This window comes from Podarcis melisellensis (assembly GCF_964234715.1).
Source record: "Podarcis melisellensis genome assembly, chromosome: 3".
Lineage (NCBI taxonomy): Eukaryota > Metazoa > Chordata > Lepidosauria > Squamata > Lacertidae > Podarcis > Podarcis melisellensis.
This window is the reverse complement of record NC_138530.1, coordinates 31,303,832-31,331,093: the sequence shown is the minus strand read 5'-3', so window position 1 is coordinate 31,331,093 and position 27,262 is coordinate 31,303,832. Positions and strand designations below refer to the sequence as shown.

At 41.1% G+C, this 27,262-nt stretch overlaps 1 protein-coding gene across 2 annotated transcripts in view; it reads left to right on the top strand.

Annotated features, from left to right (window-relative positions):
* Window positions 1-27,262, top strand: part of ENAH (ENAH actin regulator) — a 70,567-nt gene that overhangs the window by 4,921 nt on the left and 38,384 nt on the right. The window contains exon 1 of one of the 2 annotated variants that reach the window (XM_081903901.1): window positions 13,668-13,726. The exons of the other annotated variant lie outside the window; for it this stretch is intronic. Within the exon in view, the coding sequence (XP_081760027.1) occupies window positions 13,680-13,726 (47 nt within the window). The 5' untranslated portion in view covers window positions 13,668-13,679. Of the gene's footprint in view, window positions 1-13,667; window positions 13,727-27,262 lie in introns of those variants that run through there. 2 annotated transcript variants of the gene reach the window in all.

Below are 27,262 nucleotides of genomic sequence, written 5' to 3'. Positions count from 1 at the left end.
CTGCTGCCCCTTTGCCTCTTAGCATCCCCAGGATCAGAGGGGGGGGGTTTCCACATTTTTTAGTCCACGGTTCCCTTGACTAACTACATTCTTTCTGTGGCACCTTGTGGGGCTCAGGAGCCCAGTTATGTCACCCCTTACCTGCAGAGCCAGCAGCCCCTCACCCCTTTTCAAACACCCTCCATTGTGGAGTGTTCTGTCAGTTTCTTCTCTCTCATTGGAAGTCCTCCAGGCAGCCACTGCTGCTGCCCTTGGTCTCTGAGCTGCCCCCCTTGCCCCAAAGAGAGGTGCCTCCTCACACTGCCCTACAGGGGCCTGGAAAGCACCCCCTGGCCAGCCCCAGAGGCACCATTTGCCTGGGGAGCTTGTAGCCAGGGCTGCTGTAAGAAACAGCCGCACAAGCCTTTGGAAGGCAGAGACACAAGAGAGCATCAGAGGAGGGGGGGAAGGAAAGGGGGACAGAGGCCAGTGTTGCCCGTGGCACCCCTGGCCACCATTCAAGGCACCCCAGGGTGCCATGGCACACTGGTTGAAAACCACTGTCCTAGGCAATCCTACTGCTTCCCAAGGGGTGGTACCACCCACTTTGGGAACCAATGATTTAGTGTAATGTGTGAACCAGGTCACTTCTGTAAAACAAAGGAAGGTGTTTTTGGTGTAATGTTTCACTGTGGTGTTTTTATAGATTGGTAACTTCAAGTTTTCCTACATTTCACTGTGGGGAGGGGTAATGGGGAGAGAGAATTTTCTAAAGATCATGCAGAATTTTTGAGATCATTTATTAAATATCCATTTCCTTGCACATCCATAATGTGAAATTTCAACTGAGAGTAAAAATAAGTTTTTGTTAATATGTAAATATGAAATCATAGGTAGTATCAAAAGCAGTAAATTCAGCACATTAGCAAGAAAACAAACTTCCTGTGTTTTTTCCAAAGAAAGTATTTTCAGTTACTTTAGAACAATCTGATACTCTGTTTGGGACACCAAGATGCTTCATGTTATTTTAGAAATGTAATTTATAACATCACTTCTGCACATGCGTATGATGTCATTTTGAGTGTCTGCGAGCGGCGAAGCCCGGAAGTAACCCGTTTGGTTCATCGCTTCTGCACATGCGTATGATGTCATTTTGAGTGTCTGTGCGAGCGGCGAAGCCCGGAAGTAACCCGTTCGGTTACTTCCGGGTTGCCGCAGGATGCAACCGGAAAAGATTTAACCTGAAGCGTCTTTAACCCAAGGTATGACTGTATGTAAGCATATGCTCTCATCGGTGAATTATCTATGATTTTTCAGGAGTGCATGGCCATAAAAGTTCAAATTCAATGGTACTGGTAAAACTTCAGTGTCACCTTGACATTGTCTGTGTTCAGTCATACATTCCAACCACACCTTGATAAATGGACCCCAGGATCAAATCTGGGTTGCAGTTCTAGGCAAACGTTGATTCAGATGTAATGAATGTCCAATGAAACAGGCCCTGTCAGTTTTATTCACCATAGTGAACTGCCGTTGGGTGAGCATGATGAGCAAGACTTCTTCACATACTTGAAGTGCTGCAGATAGAGAGATGGGTGGGGATTGTCTGGCAGGTTTCTGGTCATCCTGCTTCCTTCCTATGTCCATGTTTGGGTGTTTGGCAACTGTATGGCAAAGTGTCCAGAGCCCCACGATTCCATTTTCTGGAGCAAGAAAGAGGGATGCTTTTGCTGCTGTGCAGAGATACAGGACACATGCTTGGTTACAAATTCCAGTCAAATTCCAAAATTCCAGTCAAATTCCATGCTTGGTTACAAATTCCAGTTTTTGGCTTGGTTACAAATTCCAGTCAAAATATTGTGGACTTTGGAAGAAGTTCAGACATAAAATCAAACATGGGTACCTCTGACCTACCTTATTTTAGCTGTGGTTTAATATAATGTCTGAACTGAAGAACTATAGTTGCAAACTGGAATTGAAAGCCATGTGTTGAAGTGGATTTGAAAAACATGGTTGGTTTGGCATAATGTTTAATTGACAAATTGCAGTTGAGGCAATTTTTCTACTTTGAAAAATTGCTTCGTTGTAGAGATGGGAAGACAGAAAAAGCAGACAAGCACTGTAAACATGATTAGACCAATGGTTTATCAACTTATACCATAGTTTGTTCTAAACTGTGGTTAGCATAAAGCAATGCTTTCCCCAAGGATGTTTGCCTGGCAGCTTCATTACATATCTTTAAGCACCAGGCAAAAACATTTTTCTATAACCAGGCTTTTGGCTAATTAAACGTTCTATAACTTTCTATAGTCTTTTAAATGTATTTTTGGGAGGGGGTATTGGTTTGTTTTTCTATTGTGTATTCTGTGTTCTCATGTCATACTTTTATGTTGTGAACCACTGTGATCTTCGGATGAAGGGTGGTGTACAAATTAATTAAATAAATGTCTGTCTGTCCGTCTGTCTTGCTGGTCTGGAGCTATACCAAAGCAAGTTCTTTTTAAAAATGTGTGTGTGTGCATGTGTATGCACTTGAGCACACATGCACACACAAACATACATATAGTGGGGATACTCAACACCATGGTTTGTGCAAAAGTGTTTCCCTTTGACATGGACAGGGATAAACATTCCTTTTCAAGCAGGCTTTGGGCTCGTTAACTTCCCATATATACCCTTTTAAATCTGTTTGTGGGTGGTTATTGGTTTGTGGGCGTCTTTTGTTTGTTTGCTCTTGTTTTTATTATGTATTTTGTGTTTTCATACTGTATTTTGATTTTGTGAACCTCCCTGAGATCTACAGATGAAGGGCAGTATACAAATTTAACAATAAGAATAATAAAATGTTTTGCCCTGCAATTACTTCTGGAAGGCCTTAGACACTTGGTCTTCATGCTGTCATGCTGAGCTAAGTCCATCTAAGCTAACTCTCATCTTAAATGAAGCAATTGTGTTGTGGAACTGAGGGTTACTACCCAACTGCTACTCAGTTCTTCATCTCCAAATTTGTGAGGGAGGCTGTCATTTGCTACATCTGCTATTGAGCAGTGAAGCATTCATTGTCATGAGTGAAAATGTGAAAACAAAGGTTTAGAGCGCATGTGTCGCATGCTGAAGGCCTAGGTTTGATCCCCAACTTCTTCAGTTAAAAACAAAACCTTGGCTAGAAGGTTCTCCAAAGGACCTCTGCTTTCAAATTATAAAACCATTCCGAGGGAATTTGCATTGGCATGCTTGATAACAATGTTGCAGGCAATATACCGTATATTCTGTCCTGATAAGAAGTAGTGGCTTGTGCAATTCCATTGTCTTACAGAACAAGTGTGTGCAGATGTTGGGATTCAGGGATCCAACTTATTTTTGTTTGTTTGTTTGTTTTTGTTTACTAGAACTCTTTCAAGATTCACCAATCCAGAGCTGAGTACAAAATGATGGGTTTGAAGTCAGATACCAAATGGTGACCCAAGGGACAGAGTTCGTTATCCATACCATGCCATGAGCTATATACAGTGTTGTCGCATCACATGCGCATTTAACTTGCGCTGAATCAATTACATGTGCTCAACTCCAGCTTGTAGATTTCAGTATTTCGTTTCTCTCCAGGGGGCCCCAGTGCCAGCTCCCTTGACTGCGGCAACCAGCAGGGAAGTTATGGTGCGGGAGAGACAAGGTGGAAGGGAGGAGGAGGAGGAGGAGGAGGAGGAGGGCGGCGGCAGAGAGAGATGCAGGCTAAAGAAAAAGGCTAGAATGGATGGAGCTGGCACTTCTGTATGCATCCCTCCATCTTCTCCCTTCCACCTTTATATCTCCTCCTCCTCCACTGCAACCATTGCCCAGAAGGCTGCCACCGCCACCAAAGCTGATCACCCCACTGTCATGGTCATCGGTGAGGGAACTGGGTTGCTGCTCCTGACTCTCACTGCAATACCCCAAAGAGGAGGCAAAGCAATATGCAACTGCCATGTGTTGAAGAGTGAAGGGAAGATAGTGGAGACACTGAGAGGGCTTCTGTGTAGGACTTCATCCCACCACCCTTCCCGCCAGAAAGCAACCAGGTAAATTTTGGCTAGACAGTATGTGAATTTGTGTATTCATGCTGCCTCTGTAACTGGACCTTCACATATAATGTGACTACTGTACACTATTATCAGTTGACATGCAAAAATACATACAAATTTACTACAGATCAGCAGGGATCCTAACAGCCTAATATGAAAGAAGAAAGAAGAGGACTTTTGTTGCTGCTGTTGTTAAACAGTTAGGAGTTGGAAACTCTTTCAAGTCACCTACTGACCCACCAGTAGATTCTGATCTATCTTTTGCCCATTCATTTTTAGAAGTTGGAATTGGGGGTCATATTTATAATGGGCTTGGCATGACTTATATTGATCACTGAGCCCACCTTTTACTGCATAATTTGGTGGGTGTTGGGCACATTCCTTAAGCAATCCGATCACTCTCTGTCAAAGGAGTTTTCCCATTTGCCAAAGCAAATTCATTTGGGTATTTTAAAATCTCAGTACTGTAAACAGCTCACTGAACTGACTGTCAGTGTTAAACATTCACTGATAAAATACCTGAGCAGATTTACTATTACGCCCTGCACCTGAGTTACATTTGAAGATCATTCAGAAATATCAGCTGATCCAGAATATGGAACACCAGTTATTAACTGGTCCTGGCCAAAGAGAGCAAACTGCACTGATGTAATAAGAGTCCCATTGATTAATAGGTTTTCAGGTGCAATTCAGTTGCATTGTGTTTTTTTTTAAAGTATATATATGTTGTTTTTCAGACTCAAAAAAAGGAGAATACAATAGAAATATAAATTACTAAATGCAACAACAATAATAGATAAAACATATAGCATTAAAATCCATTTAAATGTAACAACAGTGGAGATGACAATTAACAATGACAGCAGCAGGCAAAAGCCTGCTAGAATAGAGAGAGTTTTACCAGCCAGTGAAAGAAAGAGGGGATTTTGGAGTTCCTGAAAATAAAAACTGCATCACTGAACGGACCATAACAAAGGATTCAAATTAAGCCCCCATTCACCCATCATCTAAGAGTGCAGGGGGGGATAGGCCAAGAGTGTGCCTTGCAGTGTGGGTGGGTCTTTCAATTGAGAGAGGCTGTGGAGGTAGTTTATTAAGGTTGAGAAACTCCTTACAGCTACAATTTTGAGAACCCTTAACAAACTACAGTTCCAAGGATTTTTTTTTGGGGGGGGGGTGTTGCTGGTTAATGTGATATAAGACAGCTTTGAGTATATTGTGTGGATGTCACTTGTGTGTTCTAGATCATACATTCATGCAAACACACTTGTGTACACTTGTACTTGACTGATACATGTAATAATATATCTTTAGTTTAGAGACATGGTACCCCAAAGGGAGATTACTCTTCAAGTCATAATATATATATAGAGAGAGAGGAAGTCAGCAACAAACAAGACTTCAGAATTTTTAAAATGTAGAATTTTATTACAAGTTAAGACATTGATTAATATAAAAGTTGTTACAGAATGAAAAAGGACTGATTAATCAAGTAGCATTAAAGTTGGATTGGCTGCTTAGTTGCAGCTAGGGCAGTTTGAGGTGGGAAAAGCCCCTTACCAAATAAAGGGAGAGTTTAGCGAGAGAGAGAGAGAGAGAGAGAGAGAGAGAGAGAGATAAGTAGAGCCCAACTGGTATAAGAGGAGGAATTAGATATCATCATTATCATTATCATTGTCAATTTCATTTATGAATCACTTCCCATGGGGCATGCCAAAGCAGTTTACAGATATAAAACAGTTGCCTATCCAAAAACAAGTAACAGCACATACATAAAATCAATCCAAATTTAATACAGATACCAACTGTGATAAAGATTTTTGAAGACTCCTTAAAATAGGAATGTCTTTAGCCGTTACTGAAGCAACCTGTCTGATATGCAATGAGGGAGTTGAAAAGGGGCAGGTGTCACCATGACTAAAAGCCTAATTCCAATATTGTGCGAAGTAGACTTCCTGATAGGATGGTATCTGCAGGATGCACTCTCCTGCAAAGTACAGTGATTGGTTAGGTATGTAGGGGATGAGATTATCTTTTGGAGAAGTACACACTGCTAGTGCCTGTGGGAATAAATTTAGAGTGGACTATACCAACATCATTTTGATGGGAGATATGAATGGAGTCATCTCTACACATATGGATAAGTCACAAAACCAAAATTTGACTAAAGATGGCAGACTACCTAAATCTTTTTTTGAACTGACAGACAATATGGACCTGATCGACATTTGGAGGACCAAAAACCCACTAGGTAAAGAAGGGACTTTCTTTTCTGAGGCTCACCTATCATGGACAAGAATTGACCAAATTTGGATAACTAGAGGGCTGGCCCCTAAGACAAAAAAAATAGAGATCTGCCCTAAAACTTGCTCCGACCATAACGCATTGAAAATGGATTTGAGACTTGTGCCAGCTGGATCCTTCAGATGGAGAATGAATGACACTTTGTTTAGAGATCAGGAGATTGTGAAGAAGGCCCAAAAAACGTTGAAGGATTATTTTGAAATCAATATGAATACCCCGGTGGACAAGAGAATAATCTGGGACGCAAGCAAAGCTGTAATGAGGGGGTTTCTGATTCAACAAAATTCTATTAAGAAAAAACTTTGGAATGGGAAAAGAGATAAGATTTTAGAGAAGATACGAGAGGGTGAAAAAAGACTTAGACTTAACCCAAAGTCAAAAGAAGTGTTAAGAGAAATTAAGTTCCATCAAGCACAATATGCCAAATTGATAAATCAAGAAGTAGAATGGAAAATTAAACAAATGAAACAAAGATCTTTTGAATCAGCAAACAAATGTGGAAAATTATTAGCATGGCAGCTGAAAAAGAGACACAAATTGAATTCTATCACCAACTTGGAGGTCGTTGGAGAAAGTATTCAGAAACCAGAAGAAATTAGAAAGTGCTTCCAGAGATATTTCAAAAAACTGTTTACTCAAGGTCCACAGGCGGAGGAGGAGATTATTCAATTTTTAAAAAGTAATGGATTGAAAAAATTATCCCAAGATAAACAAACAACCCTGAATTACAGAATAACACAGCAGGAAATAGAAAGTGCCATTCAGAACATGCAATTGGGGAAATCCCCAGGCCCAGATGGACTCACCTCCAAATATTATAAGGTTTTAAAAGATTATTTGATTCAACCATTGGTGGAGGTGTGTAACCAAATTATGGAGGGGAAGGGGGCTCCGGAATCGTGGAAAGAAGCATTCATCACTTTGATACCAAAATTGGAATCTGAAAAGACTCAACTTAAGAATTATCGTCCTATTTCACTCCTGAATGTGGATTACAAAATTTTTGCTGACATTCTGGCAAGTAGATTTAAAAAAGTTCTGAATGAAGTAATTCATAAAGACCAAGCAGGCTTTCTCCCTGGTAGACATTTGTCTGACAACACTAGGAACATTATAGATGTTTTGGAGCTATTGCAGACAAATATGAACACAAGAGCTGTATTAATTTTTATAGATGCAGAGAAGGCCTTTGACAATATATCTTGGAAATTTATGAAGAGAAATTTGGAAGGGATGGGAGTGGGAGGGGCGTTTCAAAATGGCATAGAAGCAATCTATTCAGAGCAAAAAGCTAAATTGATAGTGAATAATGTGGTGACAGAAGAGTTCAGAATTGAAAAAGGAACACGACAGGGGTGCCCCCTATCACCCCTGCTATTTATTTCGGTCCTGGAGGTACTGCTGAACTTGATTAGGAAGGATCGGGAGGTACAAGGAATACAGGTCGGAGGTAAACAATACAAGTTGAAGGCCTTCGCAGATGATTTGGTTTTAACACTACAGGAGCCAGAATCTAGTACTAAAAGAGCTTTAGAATTAATTTATGAGTTTGGTCAGGTGGCAGGATTCAAGTTGAACAAACAAAAAACAAAGGTTTTGGCGAAAAATCTGACTTCTTTAGAAATAGATGAGTTTCAGAAAGAAACGGAGTTAACGGTGGCTAAAAAAGTGAGATACCTGGGGGTGAACTTGACGGGGAAAAATTTGAACTTATTTAAAGATAATTATGAAAAATGCTGGATTGAAATTAAAAAGGATCTAGAAATCTGGTCAAGATTAAAACTTACCTTGTTGGGAAGAATTGCAGCTGTAAAGATGAATGTATTGCCAAAGATGTTATTCTTGTTTCAAACCCTGCAGATCGTGGATAGAGTGGAGTGTTTTGGAAAGTGGCAGAAGGACATTACGAAATTTGTCTGGCAGGGCAAAAGGCCCCGGATAAAACTTAAAATACTAACAGATGCTAAAGAAAGAGGGGGGTTTGCCCTGCCGGACTTAAGGCTATATTATGAGGCAGCATCCTTCTGCTGGCTGAAGGATTGGTTTCTACTAGAAAACACTGATGTCCTAGATCTGGAAGGGTTTAACAATGCTTTTGGATGGCATGCATATTTGTGGTACGACAAGGTAAAGGTACATAAATTATTCAAGAGCCATATTGTCAGGAAAGCTTTGTTTAATGTCTGGATTAAATACAAGGACTTATTTGAAAATAAGACGCCGAGGTGGTTGTCACCAACGGAGGCGAAGACCACCAAAGGACTTAACATGGAGAGTGGTTGGGCTAAATATTGTGAGATAATAGAAAAAGTTGGAGATAATTGGAAGCTGCAGAGTTTAGAAAAAATAAAGGATAAGGTGCGAGACTGGTTTCTCTATGCCCAAATTCAAGAGATGTTTAAAAAAGATAAAAAGATTGGTTTCCAGGTGGAAAAATCGAAATTAGAGACAGAACTACTTGAACCTAAGACGAAAGTGCTCTCAAGAATGTATAACTTGCTGCTTAAATGGAACACTCAAGATGAGTTAGTTAAATCAGCTATGATTAAATGGGCTCAAGACATTGGTTACAACATCATGTTTGAAGACTGGGAAAGGTTATGGAACACCGATATGAAATTCACGGCATGTAGTGCCTTGAAAGAAAACATTATGAAAATGATATACAGGTGGTACATGACCCCAGTCAAACTTGCAAAGATTTATCACTTGTCTGATAAAAGGTGTTGGAAATGTAAGGAAGCTGAAGGAACGTTCTTTCACCTCTGGTGGACATGCCCGAAGGTGAAGGCATTCTGGGAAATGGTTTATAACGAGTTGAAAAAGGTATTTAAGTATACCTTTACTAAGAAACCAGAGGCCTTCCTCCTGGGCATTGTGGGCCAGAGAGTGACAAAGAAGGATAGAACTTTCCTTTTATATGCAACTACAGCAGCAAGAATTCTTTTAGCTAAATATTGGAAGGTACAGGAGCTACCCACGCTGGAAGAGTGGCATACGCAGCTGATGGACTATATGGAACTGGCCGAAATGACAGGCAGAATCCGAGACCTGGGAGAAGAAGCAGTGGAAGAGGACTGGAAAAAATTTAAGGACTATTTACAAAAACATTATAAGTTATGTGAATGTTGAGAATTTGTTAAGTTTTTAAACAACAAGCTTCAGATTCCAAATTTTTGATATTACTGGAATTTAAGTTCTGATTGTGAAATGACTAAAGTCTAGGGTAAAGTTTTTATATTGAGGACTGTTGGAATCGTGAACTAATAATATTTCCCCTAAACCTAATATACAATTGAGGAAAGTACAAAAACACAGGAAACAAGGTATTAATTTGCTGTAACTTTATTTTATTGAAAAGGATGCAGGGGATGGAAGATGTGGGGAAGTCCAGTAGATCATGAAAAAATTGTTTTGCAAAGTACGATTTCTTTTTTACTTATAACCTTTTCTCTTTTCTTTCTGTAAAACTGCCTTTGTTGAATAACTGACGATGTATTTGACCTTGGAAAAAAGCAAATAAAAACATTATTAAAAAAAAAAAAAAAAGATATGCAATGAGGGAGTTGAAAAGGGGCAGGTGTCACCATGACTAAAAGCCTAATTCCAATATTGTGCGAAGTAGACTTCCTGATAGGATGGTATCTGCAGGATGCACTCTCCTGCAAAGTACAGTGATTGGTTAGGTATGTAGGGGATGAGATTATCTTTTGGAGAAGTACACACTGCTAGTGCCTGTGGGAATAAATTTAGAGTGGAAGAAAAGAGCAGAGTTCAAAAGGAAAGGGATGCTTCAACAAGGTCCTTCTAGATGTGAGAGGAGAAGGCGGTGGGAGTGAGCCTGGAGTTCATCATTAGCACCAGAATGATTAATATTCCTGGACTGGCTGGAGCTGGAGCTGTAGCTGTCCAAGCTATGCAAGTCCCTGAAGCTTGTGACCTTGTGAAACTTGCTCGAGTATCGCTGGGAGAGGAAGCGCGTTCCATAAAATCTCAACTGAAGCAAGTTCAGAACAACAGACCAGAACGTGGAAAGGAATATCAAGGAGCAGGGAAGGAAAAGGGGACCAAGCTAACTAAATAAAGGAAAACGGTTGGAGCAGCCTGTCCGGTGAAGTAATCCTCTTCCTAGACCCATAGAACAGCCCATCCAATAATGTGTCCAAAGCTCACCATGATGGGGGCTAGAGCAGCCTGATCTGAACCAAACAGTTGAACTTCAAGACTGAACACTGAAACCTAGGTGGAAACCTATTGCTTAAACAGGCCAGACTACACCTGGTGAGAATTTCCTCTCAAGATCCAGAAGTGAAAGGGTCTTGATAGGTGACAAGGAGTTGCCATGGGTGCAGAATGGATGCAAAAAACGGTGGTAGTGATTTACAGGTGACCTATTAACTTCAACCAGGCTCTCTGGAGAATAGAATTAAAGGTGTGCTTTTGGATAGCTTGATTAAACTATGTGTTAATCAGCTATGTGTTAATCAAAACTAAGATGAGGGAGACCTATACATGTCTGGAGCTACTGGTATGCATGCTTAATGAGAACATTTCATTAGTTGAGGTCAGCAAATACAAACTAATTTAGAGCATTGGAAAAGGTTTTTGTATGGGTGCTTCTGGGAGAAGTTCTTTCTTTACTAGTTTTTCCCTGGAGCCAACTGAAGAAATTTTATGCTCTCAAAGTAGTGAAGGAAGCTTAGCTCTGATACCAAAATAAGTATTGCGTATTTCTGAATTTACTAAAATGTCCATTAAAAAAACCCACCACACTTCCCCCCCTTCCTATGGATTCATAATTTCTGGAAATGGTAAATTTCTACTGAGGGTGTAGTTATTCTTTAGAATTATTTGTTATCGGAGTAAGCTGGGACACAGTTTCTGAAGGCACTGAAAATGTGGTCTTGTGGGTGTATGGGAGAGAGTCAAAGAGCAGGCTGAGTAGGGAGTTCTAGCAGTGGACAATCAGTTCAATGGATGAACTGCAGCTTTCCTCAAGATCTAGGTTTAGTTTCCTCTACTGCTTGACTTCCCTTTTTCTTCCAGAAAGAACTGTAATTTGGCAAATCAAAAGGTTTCTACTTCCCTGCAGTAGATTCTTGTTGCCATGCAACAGTGTTACTTGGAGCACAATATGTTAAATTGTTTGCTCTGCATATTCATTTTATTCCTCTATATACCTGTTGTAACATCAGGGTTGAATCCTGTTGTGCCTTCAGGTGGTAGAAGAGCTTTCGATCCAGTGGAAGCCTCTGCTAATGGAAGAGGAGGGGATAAGGCTTTTGCCCACACCCCTGGTTGCTCCAGAAGGTTGGAGGCATTGTGGAAGAGAGCAGCGTGGGAGGTGGTGTAGGGAGCTACAGGGGAACCAGGGAATCTGCAAAAACCACCTCCCCTCCATTTCCATTAGCCGAGAGATCAAGGTTCTTCTGCAAATGGAAGAATTGGACACAACACTTAAATTTGTTAAAGATTGGATACAAGTTTAGATCATTTAATGTATGTTATAACCCTGGTTACATAAAAAGTGACATAGTCTTTATTCTCCAAAGATTGACACACCTGTATTTCCAACCATATGAAAAAAAATGCTGATTTATTCTAGACTATGGGTTGAATCCTAACCATAGCTGTCAACGTTTCCCTTTTTTAAGGGAAATTCCCTTATTCCGAATAGGATTCTTCACAAGAAAAGGGAAAAGTTGACAGCTATGATCCTAACAATCATTAAGTGGAGTTTTACACATAGAATAGGTTGGAATAGACTTTCCCACCCACTTCTTGGCAGTTCGCTGTATCCCTCTGAAAGTCTACTGACCTTCAGGAACAACTTGCAAGAAATGGTGTGGGGATGCGTGTGACGTTCAGAAACAGGTTTTCCTCCTAAGTCCTATCTCAGACAAACTTACCACGATTTGCTGCAACCAGTAGTGAAACTTTTCTAGAGAATCATGGCATTCATTCAGCCCTGGCTGGAAACCGTGGATTGCATGGTAGAAACTGGTTTTCTAGTAAAACATGATTTTTGTGAAAGAAACAGACACCTATCACTGTCACCACATCACTTCCATCTAGATAGGCGCCTCATGGTACCTCATCTAAAATCTGATGTCTTGTACCCCACCTTGTGCTCAAATGAGTTCTATTACAATCTCAGGAAATGAATATACATCTGAAACAAGGCAGAGAATGGAGTGCTGGAGGAAGAAACCTGAACAACCAAGAATGATCCTTATAGGGTAGGGGTGGGGAGCATCCAGCTTGTGGGCCTACTTAGGCTTCCCAGGCCTCTCAGTTTGGCTTACAAGGCCATGCCTACGTATCAGTTACCTGACATCATGATGTCATATGATATCAGGCACAGAGATCTGTTGTTACCTTTGATCTAAGCATTAAGTCAGGAGTGATGAAGCCTTCACCCTTCAGATGTTGCTGAATATAATTCCCATAATCCCCAGCAAGACTGGTCAATAGCTAGGGATTATGGGAGTGGTACTACAGCAGTATCTGGAGGGCTAAAGGTTCCTCACGTCAGCACTAAGTGTTCCCACAGTGCTAGGTTAGGAGATATGGCTCTGCTGCTGGCATTTAAAGAGCAAAGTTGTGCCTACTCCCTGTTTCAAATTTGAATTGTCTGATGTCATGTGATTGACAGGTGGGTGGCCAGTTGTCGATCCAGTCCTGAAAAGGCTGAAAAAGCTTCCTCATCCTTTTACAGGAGCTTGCCTGTAAGAGCAGACAGTCGAGGGATGGTTCAGAGCTGAGAAAAGAGTGTGGCTCACAAGGACTCCTTGGACGGCAGGAAAAGATTATTTTATATTGCCTCTTTACCTGATGATGCTATCCTGAGTATATTTTTTTCTCTTCTTCACATTGGGCTGCACCAGTGCTCTTTAATGGGCTGTAACAATATTAAGGATACTCTGTCGGTAGTCTCACAGAAAAAGATTATAATAGCAGCCAGTCTGAGAAAGTGAATGCAAACTTAAAACAGCTTTTAAAAGTCAAAGCTGCTTTTTAACATTTGATCAGTATTGTGTAGATCACAGCTTCAGAACTACTAAACTTCTAAAGCTTTTAACTTTGGTAATTTGCTTTTTTGTAACTTCTGTTTTGTGCCGTGCTAAATCTACTCTTAAATTTCTTTGCCTTGAGAGTTTGCAGCACCTGTTTCTCCTTGACTGGGTGAAACAGACATTTGGGACTCAATGCATGACTGAGCAACTGCTTTTTTGTGGCTTAACTTTAAAAGCCCCCTCCCCCTGTGTAAAGTTTTTTAAAGGCAATTTTTAATCAAAATATTCAAAGGGCTTTTAAAATATGTATAACTATAGTTGGATGATGGAACAAGTTGCAGAGGAAAACTTGGAGATTGTCATTGACAGGTAAGAGGATATTGGCTGAATATTTTTCTGTATTGGATGCTTTACATGCAACATATTGAGCATGAAATCTTGAAGTTTTGGATATTTTTGTTTCAAGTTTTCTGGCACAAGGTATGGTTTTAAGGTAGTGGATTGGAGAAAGGTGAAGGGAGAGGATATATAGCTAGGCTATATCTCGCCTGCTCATTTTTGCATTCATTATTTTTATGACTTGGTTTTTTAATAGATGCATGTTGATACATGATACAACAGAAGTAATAAAACAAACTTGAGTGAGGGAAAAAGCAGCTAGCTGCCTTTTAATTAAATTCTACATTTGTCTGGAAGATCATAGGGCAATACCAGTCTGTCTTTAATAAATGTGCTTTGATCTTAAATGCCAGCCTTATTGTTTTGGGCAGTAGTACTTTCCCATTTTGGGGTGGAAACTTCATAATGGTATTGAGATGAGGATCTAGCAGTTTCTCAGGAGTTTCCTCACAATTTTTGGAAGACACGTTGAGGGCTGTGCCACTGTCTAAAGATGCATGCATTATAGCACTCTTCTATAGATAAATGCTGAAGAATCATTCATGCCAGTGTCTTTGAGAAAGGAGCATGTATTATAGTTCTAGAACTGCACATTCATTTACCTTGGAATGAAGATTCACTGTTGAGCCGTACCATGTCTATCAGTAGTAATCCAAGAAGGGATGTTTTGTTTCAGTTCCCAGGCAGTGGAAGAATAGTCCTTAACCTGAGGTGCACCATTGTAATCATAATACTACCCAACATAGGAGGTTGTACCTTTGAGTCTTTGTTGACATGTTAAAGAATCTTTCAGCTGACTCTAGGATTACATGCTTCTCTTACAATTTGCTGTCCACATGTCCTAGGACTGGCCTCTGTGCATTTCCAACACAAGTTTCTATCTGTACAGAAATGCTTGCTGCTTGCAAAGAGGGATCTATATTCACCGAAGTAGGTTTGACAGTCAGGTATCTCTCTTACACCTGCAATTCTGTGGTTTTTATTTGCTTTTTCATTTGCTGTAGGGCCAAACTAGATTTGTGGTGTGTGGTTGCATTTTGCAGATCTGGGTTTTGTTTTGCTTTTTTTGTTTTTGGGACACCAGGACGCAATAGCAAGATCATGGCACAGGGGAAGAGATTACTATTGCTGCCTCCCCCATACCTACATATCATAATCTCAGTCCTGATTTATCCTCCACATGCCTGTTTATTCCTAATTTACCCCCCCCCCCAAAAAAAAACACACACACACCCTGCCATGAAATCATAGGCCTGCTCTGTATCCACAGTGTGTCCTCTAATTTAGTAATGGGTTTTACTGTGTGGGGGAAAAAATCATGAAGATCCAATGAGCACCTGTGTCTTGGATCAGTGTTTCTGTGGTGCTGAAAAGAATGGGAACTCTTGATTTTTACTGTGCAGTTTACCAATGTAAGCTTTAATCTGATGGTGGGTTTTTTGTGTGACCCTATGCAAAACCATGTGGGACGCAGGTGGCGCTGTGGGTTAAACCACAGAGCCTAGGGCTTGCTGATCAGAAGGTCAGCGGTTTGAATCCCTGTGGCGGTGTGAGCTCCCGTTGCTTGGTCCCTGCTCCTGCCAACCTAGCAGTTTGAAAGCATGTCAAAGTGCAAGTAGATAAATAGGTACTGCTCTGGCGGGAAGGTAAACGGCGTTTCCGTGTGCTGCTCTGGTTCGCCAGAAGCGGCTTAGTCATGCTGGCCACATGACCCGGAAGCTGTACGCTGGCTGCCTTGGCCAATAAAGCGAGATGATCGCCGCAACCCCAGAGTTGGTCACGACTGGACCTAATGGTCAGGGGCCCCTTTACCTTTTACCTTTATGCAAAACCATGTACACTTCAGGAAATCTGCTTTAACTCTGTTGCCTTCCGAATGCCACATGTGTGCATGTGCATGCCTGTTTCCCCCCCAGTATGTGTGGAATCAGGGTAAGAAACAGCCCAGGGGTGTTGGTGCCCATGGTACCCTCAAAATTCCAAATGAGGCCAAACCGTTGGTGGCCACATATCTCTCAGTCTAACCCACTTAAGAACATGAGTACATCAGACTGAATGCCTACCTAGTCCAGCTTTCTAATCCCACAGTTGCAAACCAGCACACAAGCAGGGCCATGAGCACGGTAGCACTCTCATCATATTCTTTGGTTGTTGTGGATAAAGTGTTGGTGCTGATTAACCATGTATGCTGCCCTGAGCTTCTTAGAGGAAAGTTGGACTGTATATGTAATAAATAAAATATATGCTACTGTTGTGCATAGCTAAGGTGTTTCACTGGTCCTGTCCCCCCCCCTCCCAGCATAACCCATAAAATAGCATTTATTTGTGCCATGATAAGCGATCAGATGACTGAAAATCTGCCATTGGTTTTGGTATTCTTTCAAAGGTAGGAATGTAGTATTGCATAATTCCAGTACTTAGCCAGTCATAAAGCATCATTGCCTTTCCCCTGTAAAGTGGAGGAACAGTTTCATGCTGCTTGCATTCACTCAGTCACATCTTGAACGTTTTTTAAAATGCTAGAAGGCATAAAACCCGTGAGCCCTGCCACATTACTTACTGGTGATGGTATATGCCCAACATGATGGAAGTCATTGTGACATGGGAAAACGCTTGCATGCAGTCTTGGAATTGCAACTCACCTGGAACTATGCCCATTAGTTTAAACCAGGGGTCAGCAAACTTCTTTAGTAGGGGGCCGGTCCACTGTCCCTCAGACCTTGTGGGGGGCCAGACTATATATATATATTGGGGGGGGGGAGGATGAACGAATTCCTATGCCCCACAAATAAACCAAAGATTCATTTTAAATAAAAGCACACATTCTACTCATGTAAAAACACACTGATTCCCAGACTGTCTGCTGGCCGGATTGAGAAGGCAATTGGGCCAGATCCAGCCCCCGGGACTTAGTTTGCCTACCCATGGTTTAAAGTGTTATGCTGATACTGGTGGTGCTTACCATTCATATTTTAATGGTGTTTATTTTAATGGTTATATTTTTGGAACCCACCCTTGGACCATGGAGTGAAGGGTGGGCTAAGAGTACAAATCATAATTTTTAAAATAGATCAGTTTGACTGCTTTGTGTCACATGAACATTCATGGGTAAATTTTGCCTATTCTGTGGTCACATGACTGTTGTGCTGTTCAGTGATTTTTATTTATCCGTGTGGTACTAAAATTGCTTTGATTTTCATAAAGTGTCTGGCATAAACCATCACAGCGCTATTGGAAGTTTGTATTATGAGCTCTTATTTGATAACATATGCTAGTTTAGAAACAGCATTGATTTACAATTTCACAGTTTGCTTGTATCAAAATAGACAATAGTCTGTAATTGCATGTAGATGTTTATATATTCTTCTAATGCAATATATATCAGTAAGCTCGTTTTAGTGCAAAATCTCTGTTGAGAAGAATCTTAAAATTAAAGTGCCTTTTGTTTGAAGAATAACTCTGAATACATTATAACTAATTTCACTGAGATGTAATTAGCAGTACTTGTGTCTTTAATCTTGCAGCTGTACCAAATGGCTGACAAGGCAGGTGCATCTGATCTTTCCACCTGTTCACAGAGCACCAAAATATATATGGAACTATTTTTCCTAGCTTTAAAAAAAATAAACTTCACTTCAGATGATTTTCTTGGCAGTAAACCTGTTGCCTGAATATTCTAAAAATTGTCCATAGTAGTTTGTATCAAGTAATGCTGGCCATTCTTTTAAATGTATTATTTCATACAGAGATGTGCATTTATCAAACTTATGGTTGGAACTTCTCATCTATGATGACATGATGTGCAAGAACTGATACGCAGTTTTGGATAGAAAATTGTTGCTATAACTGTTCTAGGGCTTGCAAGCCTGGCACTGTTCTCCCTGCCCCCGCCCCGAAAAAAACCCCTCATTTGTGACTAAGGAACAATAAGCTATTTCTTTTTGCAGTTAGGTTCCCTTCAAAGCACTGCCAATCCAATTTGTTGTGTCTCTCCAATTAAATTCTATTCTTTGTGCTGTATTAGTTAAGTAAAGTTTTGTGGACCACTTTATAGCAAGTGACTGCATTTGGATGGTGATGATCTGAACTGGGTCAATATGTCACATGGAAATAGGAATATGTACAGTTTGTGAAATGCCTCATGATAGCAGATGAGCCTGTTTGGAACAGCTTAATTCCTTTATGGGATTCCCACTGTTTGTCCTTGTAGTACTGCTGCCTCAGCAACCAAATCTGCAATTATTCAGTCTCATGGCTTGGGGAATATGATCTGCAACCTAGAAATAATAGTCACTTATCATCAAAATAGAGATTTGGAAAGTGCAATAGGTAAATGAAACTATTTCTTACTTTGGGCTAAATCATATATTGCCTTCTAGGAATACTCCTCTCAAAGTTGTAAGGCGATTCTTCACTCTGGAGTTACTGCAGTATGTTAAATATGATGTAGTGCAAATGCTGGTAACAAGAAACGCTTCACTGTGCTTCAGCAATTGATCAGAGACCTAAATTTTCAAAATATCCATCTGCAGTATCACTGACAATATGGAATTTTTTCTTTGTGATTAATACTTCACTTTTCCAAACTTTTGGTAACATATTCCATTGTCAGCATCTACAGCAGGGATGCTGGGTTTGGGGGGGGGGAGTTGTATGAGGTAGAATATTCTAACCAAAAGTTTTATGTAGTGATTGTAGTTATGTGGTGATTGATTTTATGAGATGTAATTATATTTATGTAATTATTAATTTTACTTCTTACTTGTTTGTTGAAAGTTGCCTTGAAGCTTTGGCAAAGGTGATGCACAAGTCTAATAAATAATATAATATTAATTTCACATATAGCATTTTCTGTTTTAGCAAGTTCATGGCAGAACTGTGCTGGTGAATGGATTCTTGACAAAATGCGTCAGACTTGGAGTGGCGAATCTCACTCTCCCAGTCTTAGTAACCTAAGGAGCAGTGCCAAAAGTCTCTTGACTGGAGGAAAGGAGAGCATCCTGGCTTTCTCTCAACCCAAGGTTTCTATTACTGTCCTCTACCCAGCCAAATTCCATCTTAAAATTAATGCTCTGTGTTTTTCTGCCTCCAGCATTGACCGTTTGAGGTGTGTTTAGGGTAATGTGTACTTTGTTCTTAACCTGTAATTGTGATGGAGTTTCTCATGGCATCTGTAATTTGCGATTTAAACCATGAGATATTCAGATGAAATTGGCAAGATTAGAACCTGACTTTCTAGAGGCACTCAGCAGCAAATGCAGCTGGCATCATTTCTGTGGAACATAGAAGGGCTTAATCGGATACATGGAGCATTGGCAGGAAAAAAAATGAGTGTTTCGGAGTATCAATTTACGCCAGTAATGCCTTATTTGTATAATTGGCATTATGCTGCATTGTTTATTGTAAGCTGTTTGTGCTGTGCTCCATGAGAAAATAAAAACTTGGTTTAAAAGCACACCAAATTCTACATCATGCTATGATAGACCTGCTATGATGGAGTCTTGGCTGTTGCTAACTCACATTCTCTCAGCATGTACCCTGCAAATAGCCTTTTAAACAGTTATTTCTAAAGATGCCTTAGGCTGCAGTTGTATACCCTTCACCTACTACCTTTGAGTAAGCCACACTAAATTAAGTGAGGTTTACAGTGGTGCCCCGCAAGATGAATGCCTCGCAAGACGGAAAACCCGCTAGACAACAGGGTTTTCCGTTTTGGAGGTGCTTCGCAAAACGAATTTCCTATGGGCTTGCTTCGCAAGACGAAAATGTCTTGCGAGTTCCTGCGGGGTTTTTTTCCTTCCCCCCCCTTTTTCCCAAGCCGCTAAGCCGCTTATCAGCTGAGCCGCTTAACAGCTGAGCCGCTAAGCCGCTTAACAGCTGAGCCGCTAAGCCGCTAATAGCGCTAATCCGCTAAGCTGCTAATGGGCTTGCTTCGCAAGACAAAAAAACCGCAAGACGAAGAGAGTCGCGGAACGGATTCTTTTCGTCTTGTGAGGCACCACTGTACTTTAGAGTACACAAGACTGCATGGCTAATAGGCTTAACATTTTAAGCTGGCAGTTGTAATAGTTAGGCCTGCTAGGCCTGTGATTACAATGAGGATTGCTGGAATAACCCAGACCTTCCAATGTTGGCAGCGGGGGGGGGGGGCGCTTGTCCTGTGGACTGTTCCTGAACTGTGTGAGTTTACAGTAATTAGTTGTTAAACACTGAGGCGGCATAGGATATTGGGAATGTCATGACGGTTTAGATGTAGAGGTATAAGAAGATGGGATGCATGCAGGAAGTAAAATTGGTGAAGGGGAAATATGGAGAGAAGTAGGAAGCTGAGGCCCACAAGGATTGTTCATAAATGATCTAGAATTAGGAGCATGCAGTGAGGTGGTCAAGTTTGGTGACAAAGATACTAAATTGTTCAGAGTCAATAAAAGGAAAAAGAGATCATGAAGAGCTTCAAAAAGACCTCTCCAAACTGAGTGAATTGTTGGTAAAATGGCGAATGCAATTCGTTCTGAACGAGTGTAAAGTAATGCATGTTGGGACAAAAAGCATTAATTCCACATAAATACTCATGGGGTCTGAACTGGAGGTGAACCTCCAGGAACCTTGGGGTCATAGTAGATTGTTTGATGAAGATGTCAACCCAGTGCGTGGTGACTGAAAATAGCAGATTCTATGCTAGGGATCATTAAGAAATGGATTGAAAATAAAACTGCCAGAAACATAATGCCATTATATAAATCTGTGGTGCGGCCACATGTGGAATACTTTGTACAGTCCTGCTCGCCTCACCTCAAAAAGGATATTCTAGAGTTGTAAAAGTTTCAGAAAGAGCAACCAAAATTATCAAGGGGATAAAGCAACTCCCCTATGAAGAAAAGTTGTAACTTTGGGGAGTTTTCAATTTAGAAAAAGGCAAGTAAGAGGCGGCATGATAGAAGTATAGAGAATTATGTGCAGCTTGGAGAAAGTAGATAGAAAAAGTTTTTCTCCCTTTCTCATAACACTAGATCTTTTGGACACCCTATGAAGCAGAGTGTTAGAAGATTTAGGGTGGATAAAAGAAAGTGCTTCTTCATGATGGGCCAGATTGAGTGACGTCTTCCAGTGTGTGAGCTAGTGTAACTGGAGAATTGTCAGAGAGTAGGCCCTACTGAGTAGGGCATAGTGTGTGTGTGGATGTGATTTTTAAGTGCATTTGGAACACCCAAGAATATGTTTTGAAACTAGTGCTGTTCACATATGTCATATCTTTCCTTTGTTGGTTTATTGTGGAGTTGGAAGGGGCCCCGAGGGTTAATGCATTTTCTTGAAACCAATATGTCTCTTTGAATAGGATAGATATTGTTTGTCACTTTAAAAGTGGTTTTCAAATTCTCTGTCTTCCACTTCCAGGGAATCCTGTCCTTCTCTTGTCATTTGTCTCAGAACCCCAGCATTTTGCAAACAGTTCTGGGTTTCATGCTTTGAGGCGGGCTATGCTGATGTCAGTCTTGCATAGTCTAAAATAGGGAAATCTCCATGATCCATAAGAATGCATACCCGGGGCCACTTAACACAGATTAGTTATGCTTTAACAATTAAGTGGGCCTGATAGGAATCTCTTGAGCTGGACAGAATAGCTGGATGTACATGTACGTTCAGTGAAATGTTTCAACAAACAGACATGCACACTATACAATTGGTTGTATCTTTTCAGCCATTTTTATCTACATTGTAGGGAATGTTTAGTAGCAGTGGACAATCCTGTCTTCAGAAAAGCCTTTCTGCCAGTATTGATTGAGTCATAGATGATTCCCTGATAAGCTTCCAAAGAACTCCAGGATTCACCAGTTCCAACTTGAAAACTACTTACATAAACACATGTGAGCAAGGTCATAGACACATAGCATTGTAGATTTGGAAGGTATCCCCCTTCTAGTCATCTAGTCCAACCCCCTGCAATGCAGGAATCTCAACTAAAGCATCTATGACAGATGGCCACCCAACTTCTGCTTAAAAACCTCCTCCACCTTCTGTGGGAGTCCATTTTTGTCTTAGAAGGTTACTGCCGTTAACAGCATCTGAAGTGATAAAATACTTCCTGTTCAAGTCCACATGGAAATAATTGAATGGTAATCCCTCTAAAAGAATATTGGCCATATGCCACACTAGTGGAGTGAGTCAGTAGTACGGTCTTAACTAGCATTGCCAATTATATGTAGGTCAGTGGTGGATGATGTAATATAGGTTATTTCCTGTGGTCATGAAGCAGAGAGTTTGTCATTAAAGTGTGTGAATTTTTGAAATAACGCTGCTCATCTAAAGGATGCATACAATTGAATGCTTGGACTGTAACATGGATTGCTAAAACATGTACAGTACCTTGAAACTATTGGCCTCATGTTTGGCTGCTTCTCCCCTTTTGCGCTCTGTTTCTTTCCTGTACTTCCTGCCCTGCAGTTTGTTTTTGTTTTTTTGTTTTTGGCATCATAGCCTTTGGGGGCTAATCTAGGCTTCTAAGTGCTGTTTGTCAGATCTAGATGGGATATTTTTGACGGTATGCTAGTTGTATGTTCTTTAGGTGAATTAGATATCTTGGTTGTTTTAAGTTCAGGTAGCTAGCTGTGTTGGTCTGACGCCATCAAAATAAAAATAAAAAATTTTAAAAATTGTCTAGTAGCACCTTATAGCCCAACCAAGCTTATACCAGAACAAACTTAGTTTGTCTATAAGGTGCTACTGGATAATTTTTTCCTTTTTAATTGGTTGTTTTAAATATGTTGTATTTTATGCATTTATATTTTATATTGTTGTAAACTGCTACAAATATTTTCTATAAATAATTAAAAATAAAAATACTTAGCTCTGATGTCTAAACTCCACAAATTCTGTTTACTGCTAACTATAGATTTCCTCCAGTGTTGATTCAAAATGGATTTCTAGTTCTGGTTTGGGTGGTACCCTGTGTACTAACTGTGGTTAGTGGGAGCATATTTCTGATGGCCAAAGCATGGTTTGACTGACTTCTTGACTGAGCTGTTGAGGCTTGCTTATCATAACAATACTGTAATTCTATATTTGGTGTTGTCTAAAAATTTAGATGCATTTTGAACAACTTTCTGTGGCATAAGGGCATTGGGATACTCTGCTGGTTTGGAACTTAGAGATATGTGCCATAGCAATTAAATGAAACTGCACAATAGAAAAGGCACAGACGGTGCCATTATGAGATTTGACATTTCAAGAGCTGATTTTAAATGTGTTCATCTGTATGCACACATTGAATAACTACTGCTTTTTATCTAGCCCTGGAATGATAGAAATGAGAGCTCGATTTATGAAAAGTCAGTATGAGCAGAAGACCTGATTGCATTAGCTTTAAGAAGCAGTGAACGTTTTAAGATTTTAAAATACCCTTGCTGCTTAATTTAATTTTTTTTATTTATTGCATCCCAACTTTTTCTCCAAAGTGCACAAAGTGGTGTACATGGTTCTGCCCCTCTTCATTTAATCCCCCAAACAATCCTGTGAGGTAGGTTAGGCTGAGAGGCACTGACTGGCCCAAGGTCACCCAGTGATCTTTATGGCTGAGTTGGGATTTGAAACATAGTCTCTCAGGTACTAGTCTTATCTGCTATACTACACTGCCTCTATTACTACTGTATAATAAGTACAGTACAGACATATGTCTGAATGTTTCCTGTCTCCTGAATCGTGGTTTGGTTGTAGTAAAATTTGTCTTGGGTGTGCTGTGGATTTAACTTCTACACGGGAGGCAATGTCCTGCAGTCTCATTATGTGAACGAAGGGAGTGAACCTTCCTCCCTCAATCTCAACCAATGGGAGAGTTCCTATGAGGAAAAGTGTTCACTTAAGTACAAGCCGCAACCATTTTGCGCTTGTCCAGTTGACACAAGACAGCCAATGTGTGGGTCTTTTGGGACACGGAAGAGGGCGGAACAGGCTTATGCATTCTCCACTGACATGTGCAGACTCCAGGAATGGAACCCCCGTGCAAAATGGTCGTCATCTGTATGCAGAATTCAGGCACCTTGTAGATAATAACATCAATTGGTACCGTTTTTTAAATAGATGAAAACGGTTGATATGTTGTGTGGAACACTTCCAGTCACCATTATTTTTTACTATTTATGTGTAGTGATTTATAGCCCACCTTTCTTAAATTATGGAACATAAGGCTCCCCAGCACCTGTTTGACCTTCATTAAGGGTGTACTAGGCATGTGTATTAGGACTACTGTTTCTTACTGGAGCATCGTCAAAATATTCATTAGCAGATGCTGTGCTAATAATAATGACAGTAAAGATCTGGAATGCAGATTGAGAGACTTGCTTTATCCCTTACATACCCAGTAAGTTAATGTGGTCTGGGAGAGCAGCTTCTTCAAGTTCTGAAGATCTCAGAAGCTTCCTCCACAGTAGGGCTGGGCAATATATCAGTATATCATCCAAAGTGGTTGGACGTCTATATTGTGATATCAGTTTCATAATTTTTGACCTGGCAATATATCGCAAATCATGATGTGTGTGTGTGTGAGCTATGCAAAAATCACAGTGGGAAAAACCATGAAGCCAGCCAATGTTTCTCTTGATTCCTGTAGCCCCTATGTACTCTGCCAGCTCACCTCTCCTCTGCCTCCTGCAAGTGGCAGTGAATCACAAGAGCAGGGGCTGGCAAAAATCACAACGGCGGGGAGGGGAACAGTGAAGTCAGCCAGTGTCTCTACAGAGCTCCATTATATCTCAGACATCGTGATATATTGGCGTATCACGTTGTTTAACTGGTGGTATATCATGATGTTGAAAACCAGATACTGCCCAGCCCTAGCTGAAGGGTGGTCTTTCAGTTTTTGAAATAAAATAAAAACATACCCAAATGGTTTGACACTACTTAAGCAAAATTATTTACCCTATAGCCAGCAAGAGGATAGAGAGCTACAGTAAAGGCACTTTTGACTGGCTTTTAGTTGAATCAAGTAAAATTCGCTAAAAGGTGGTGCTAGCCATTGTGGGCTTTTTTTCCTTTTAGCTGTCAAGATACTGGGCGGAGTTTCAAGGCTAGCACCTGCCATCTACTGTGTTTTGCAGTCTTCACTGAATATTTTGCATCTGTTTTTAAGGCATTCCCCCCTGCCTCCTTGTTTGTACTGATTCTCACTTCACAATTTGTGCAAAGCTTTTCAGAACATAGCATTAATTAACAATATGAATGGTGGTTCTTCAGTGCAAGAGACGAAACTGTTTTCCTTTAAAATATCTGGTGAATGCTAAAACAAACAAACAAACAAAAAACCCTGCAGATGATTAGCAAACAGGTTAAGAAATGCCACCTAGTCTACAATTATTTATTATTTAGCAAATAGAACTTTTTAGAAAGCTTAAGAGCACTTGCTGATTGATATGGCATTCTTGTTCCCCAAGGGCTGTTCTACACAAGTGATTTATAACACTTAGGTAGGTGGCATGCATACTCCATACATTATTCTATTTGTATATGAAGAAAGACAATTTTTCTTATTAAAAAAAATTCCACCAGTAAGTCTTAAATTACTTCTACGGAGCTTGTAGAAGAGTAACAATTGTGCTTAAGTACTTGAAAACAACACATACACCTCTTGTAAATTGATCTGCTACAATGGTAAACTGTTTCAATGCTATCTCTAAAAGTTTGCCTGTCTATAGTGTGTAACTAACCCCTTGTTTGGGGGTGGGGGAATCTAGATTACTATCTTAGACGTTCAAGAACTAAGGGTTGTATCCAGCTTGCACAATAGACTTTTCATTCCTCTCCTCTTCTCTGCAACCCTCTGTGTACCCTCAAAATCAGCACCAGAGACAAGAATACATATATTCTATGTGTATACTGAGCAGTTGTGACTGTGAGAGGAATTAAGTCATTTCTCAAAAATTGCTCCATGTAAATTAGTTATGGCAGAGTTCTGACAGAGACTGCATAGACTTAACGCAGGAACGGTAATGCTGCTCTAACATGGTAGGTACAGTCGTACCTTGGGTCTTGAACAGAATCCATTCCGGATGTCTGTTCGACTTCCAAAAATGTTCAAAAACCAAGGTGCCACTTCCAATTGGCTCCAGGAGCTTCCTGCACTCAATTAGAAGCTGCGGAAGCTGCATTGGACGTTCAGCTTCCAAAAAATGTTCGAAAACAGCAACACACACTTCCAGGTTTGTGGTGTTTGGGAGGCTAAATGTTCGAGTAACAAGGTGTTCCAGAACCAAGGTACAACTGTATCTTGTAAGCTTTTCTGTACAGCTTGCTCAAAGTTTATTACAAGAAAGTGAAAGGCAAGACTGCGTACACTGAGATGTGGTTTAATGCATCACAATTCCAGGTTGCCTTAGAATACCAGCTGGTATTCCCAGAATAGGATTGGTTGTCTAATATGTATCCTGCTTATTCTGCAGCATGTTCCCATCATGAACATCATGAAGTATCACATATGTAGTAAGCAGATGTTTAGCAAGCACATATTTATTTGTTTGCCATAAGCTTGCCTTCAAGCATTAGTGTTCAGCATTGGAATATGTAGTGAGCATTCATTGTATTGTGAAGCTGTCCTTTGATAGTAGGCGAGTGCCAGAACCTTTACAGCTGAAAATGAATCTGTTAGATGCTTCTTTTTTAACATATACAGGGATGTCCAGCAGGTTGACTGCAGCTAGCGGCTCAATTACCGTATTTTTCGCCCTATAGGACGCACTTTTCCCCCTCCAAAAATGAAGGGGAAGTGTGTGTGCGTCCTATGGGGCGAATGCAGGCTTTCACTGAAGCCTGGAGAGCGAGAGGGGTCAGTTCACACCGACCCCTCTCGCTCTCCAGGCTTCAGGAAGATCTGCGCAAGCCATGGGAGCCCGCTGGAGTTCCCCCCGGGCTCCCACGGCTTGCGCAGAGCTGCCTGAACCCCGAAGCCCCGGCGCCCTGAGCAGTCGCGCCGGGGCTTCGTGTAGCTCTGCGCAAGCCGCGGGAGCCCTCCCCCAGCTTGCGCAGCGCTGCCTCTTATCCCAAAGCTACCCGAAGCGACTGCTGAGCGCGCTGGGGCTGCCTCTTACCCTGAAGCCCCGGCGCGCTCAGTAGTCGTGCCGGGGCTTTGGGTAGCTCTGCGCAAGCCGGGGGAGCCCTCCCCCGGCTTGCGCAGCGTTGCTTCTTATCCCGAAGCCCGGCGCGCTGAGCAGTCGTGCTGGGGTTTCGGGTAGCACCGCGCAAGCCACGGTAGGGCTCCCCCGGCTTGCACAGAGCTGCCTGTTCTGGGGTCAGGGGAAGCTCGGGCTTCCCCCGCCCCAGCCTCGCGCCTTGGGGGGGAAAGAATTTTTTCCCCTTTATTTCCCCCCAAAAAACTAGGTGCGCCTTATGGGCCGGCGCGCCCTATGGGGCGAAAAATACGGTAGTTTCCTCCGTGGGGGGGAAGCATCTGGCCCTGGCCCTCACTCGCTCCCCTAAAAAAAAAAATCAACAATTTTGGTGTCCCCCCCCCCCAAAAATGGG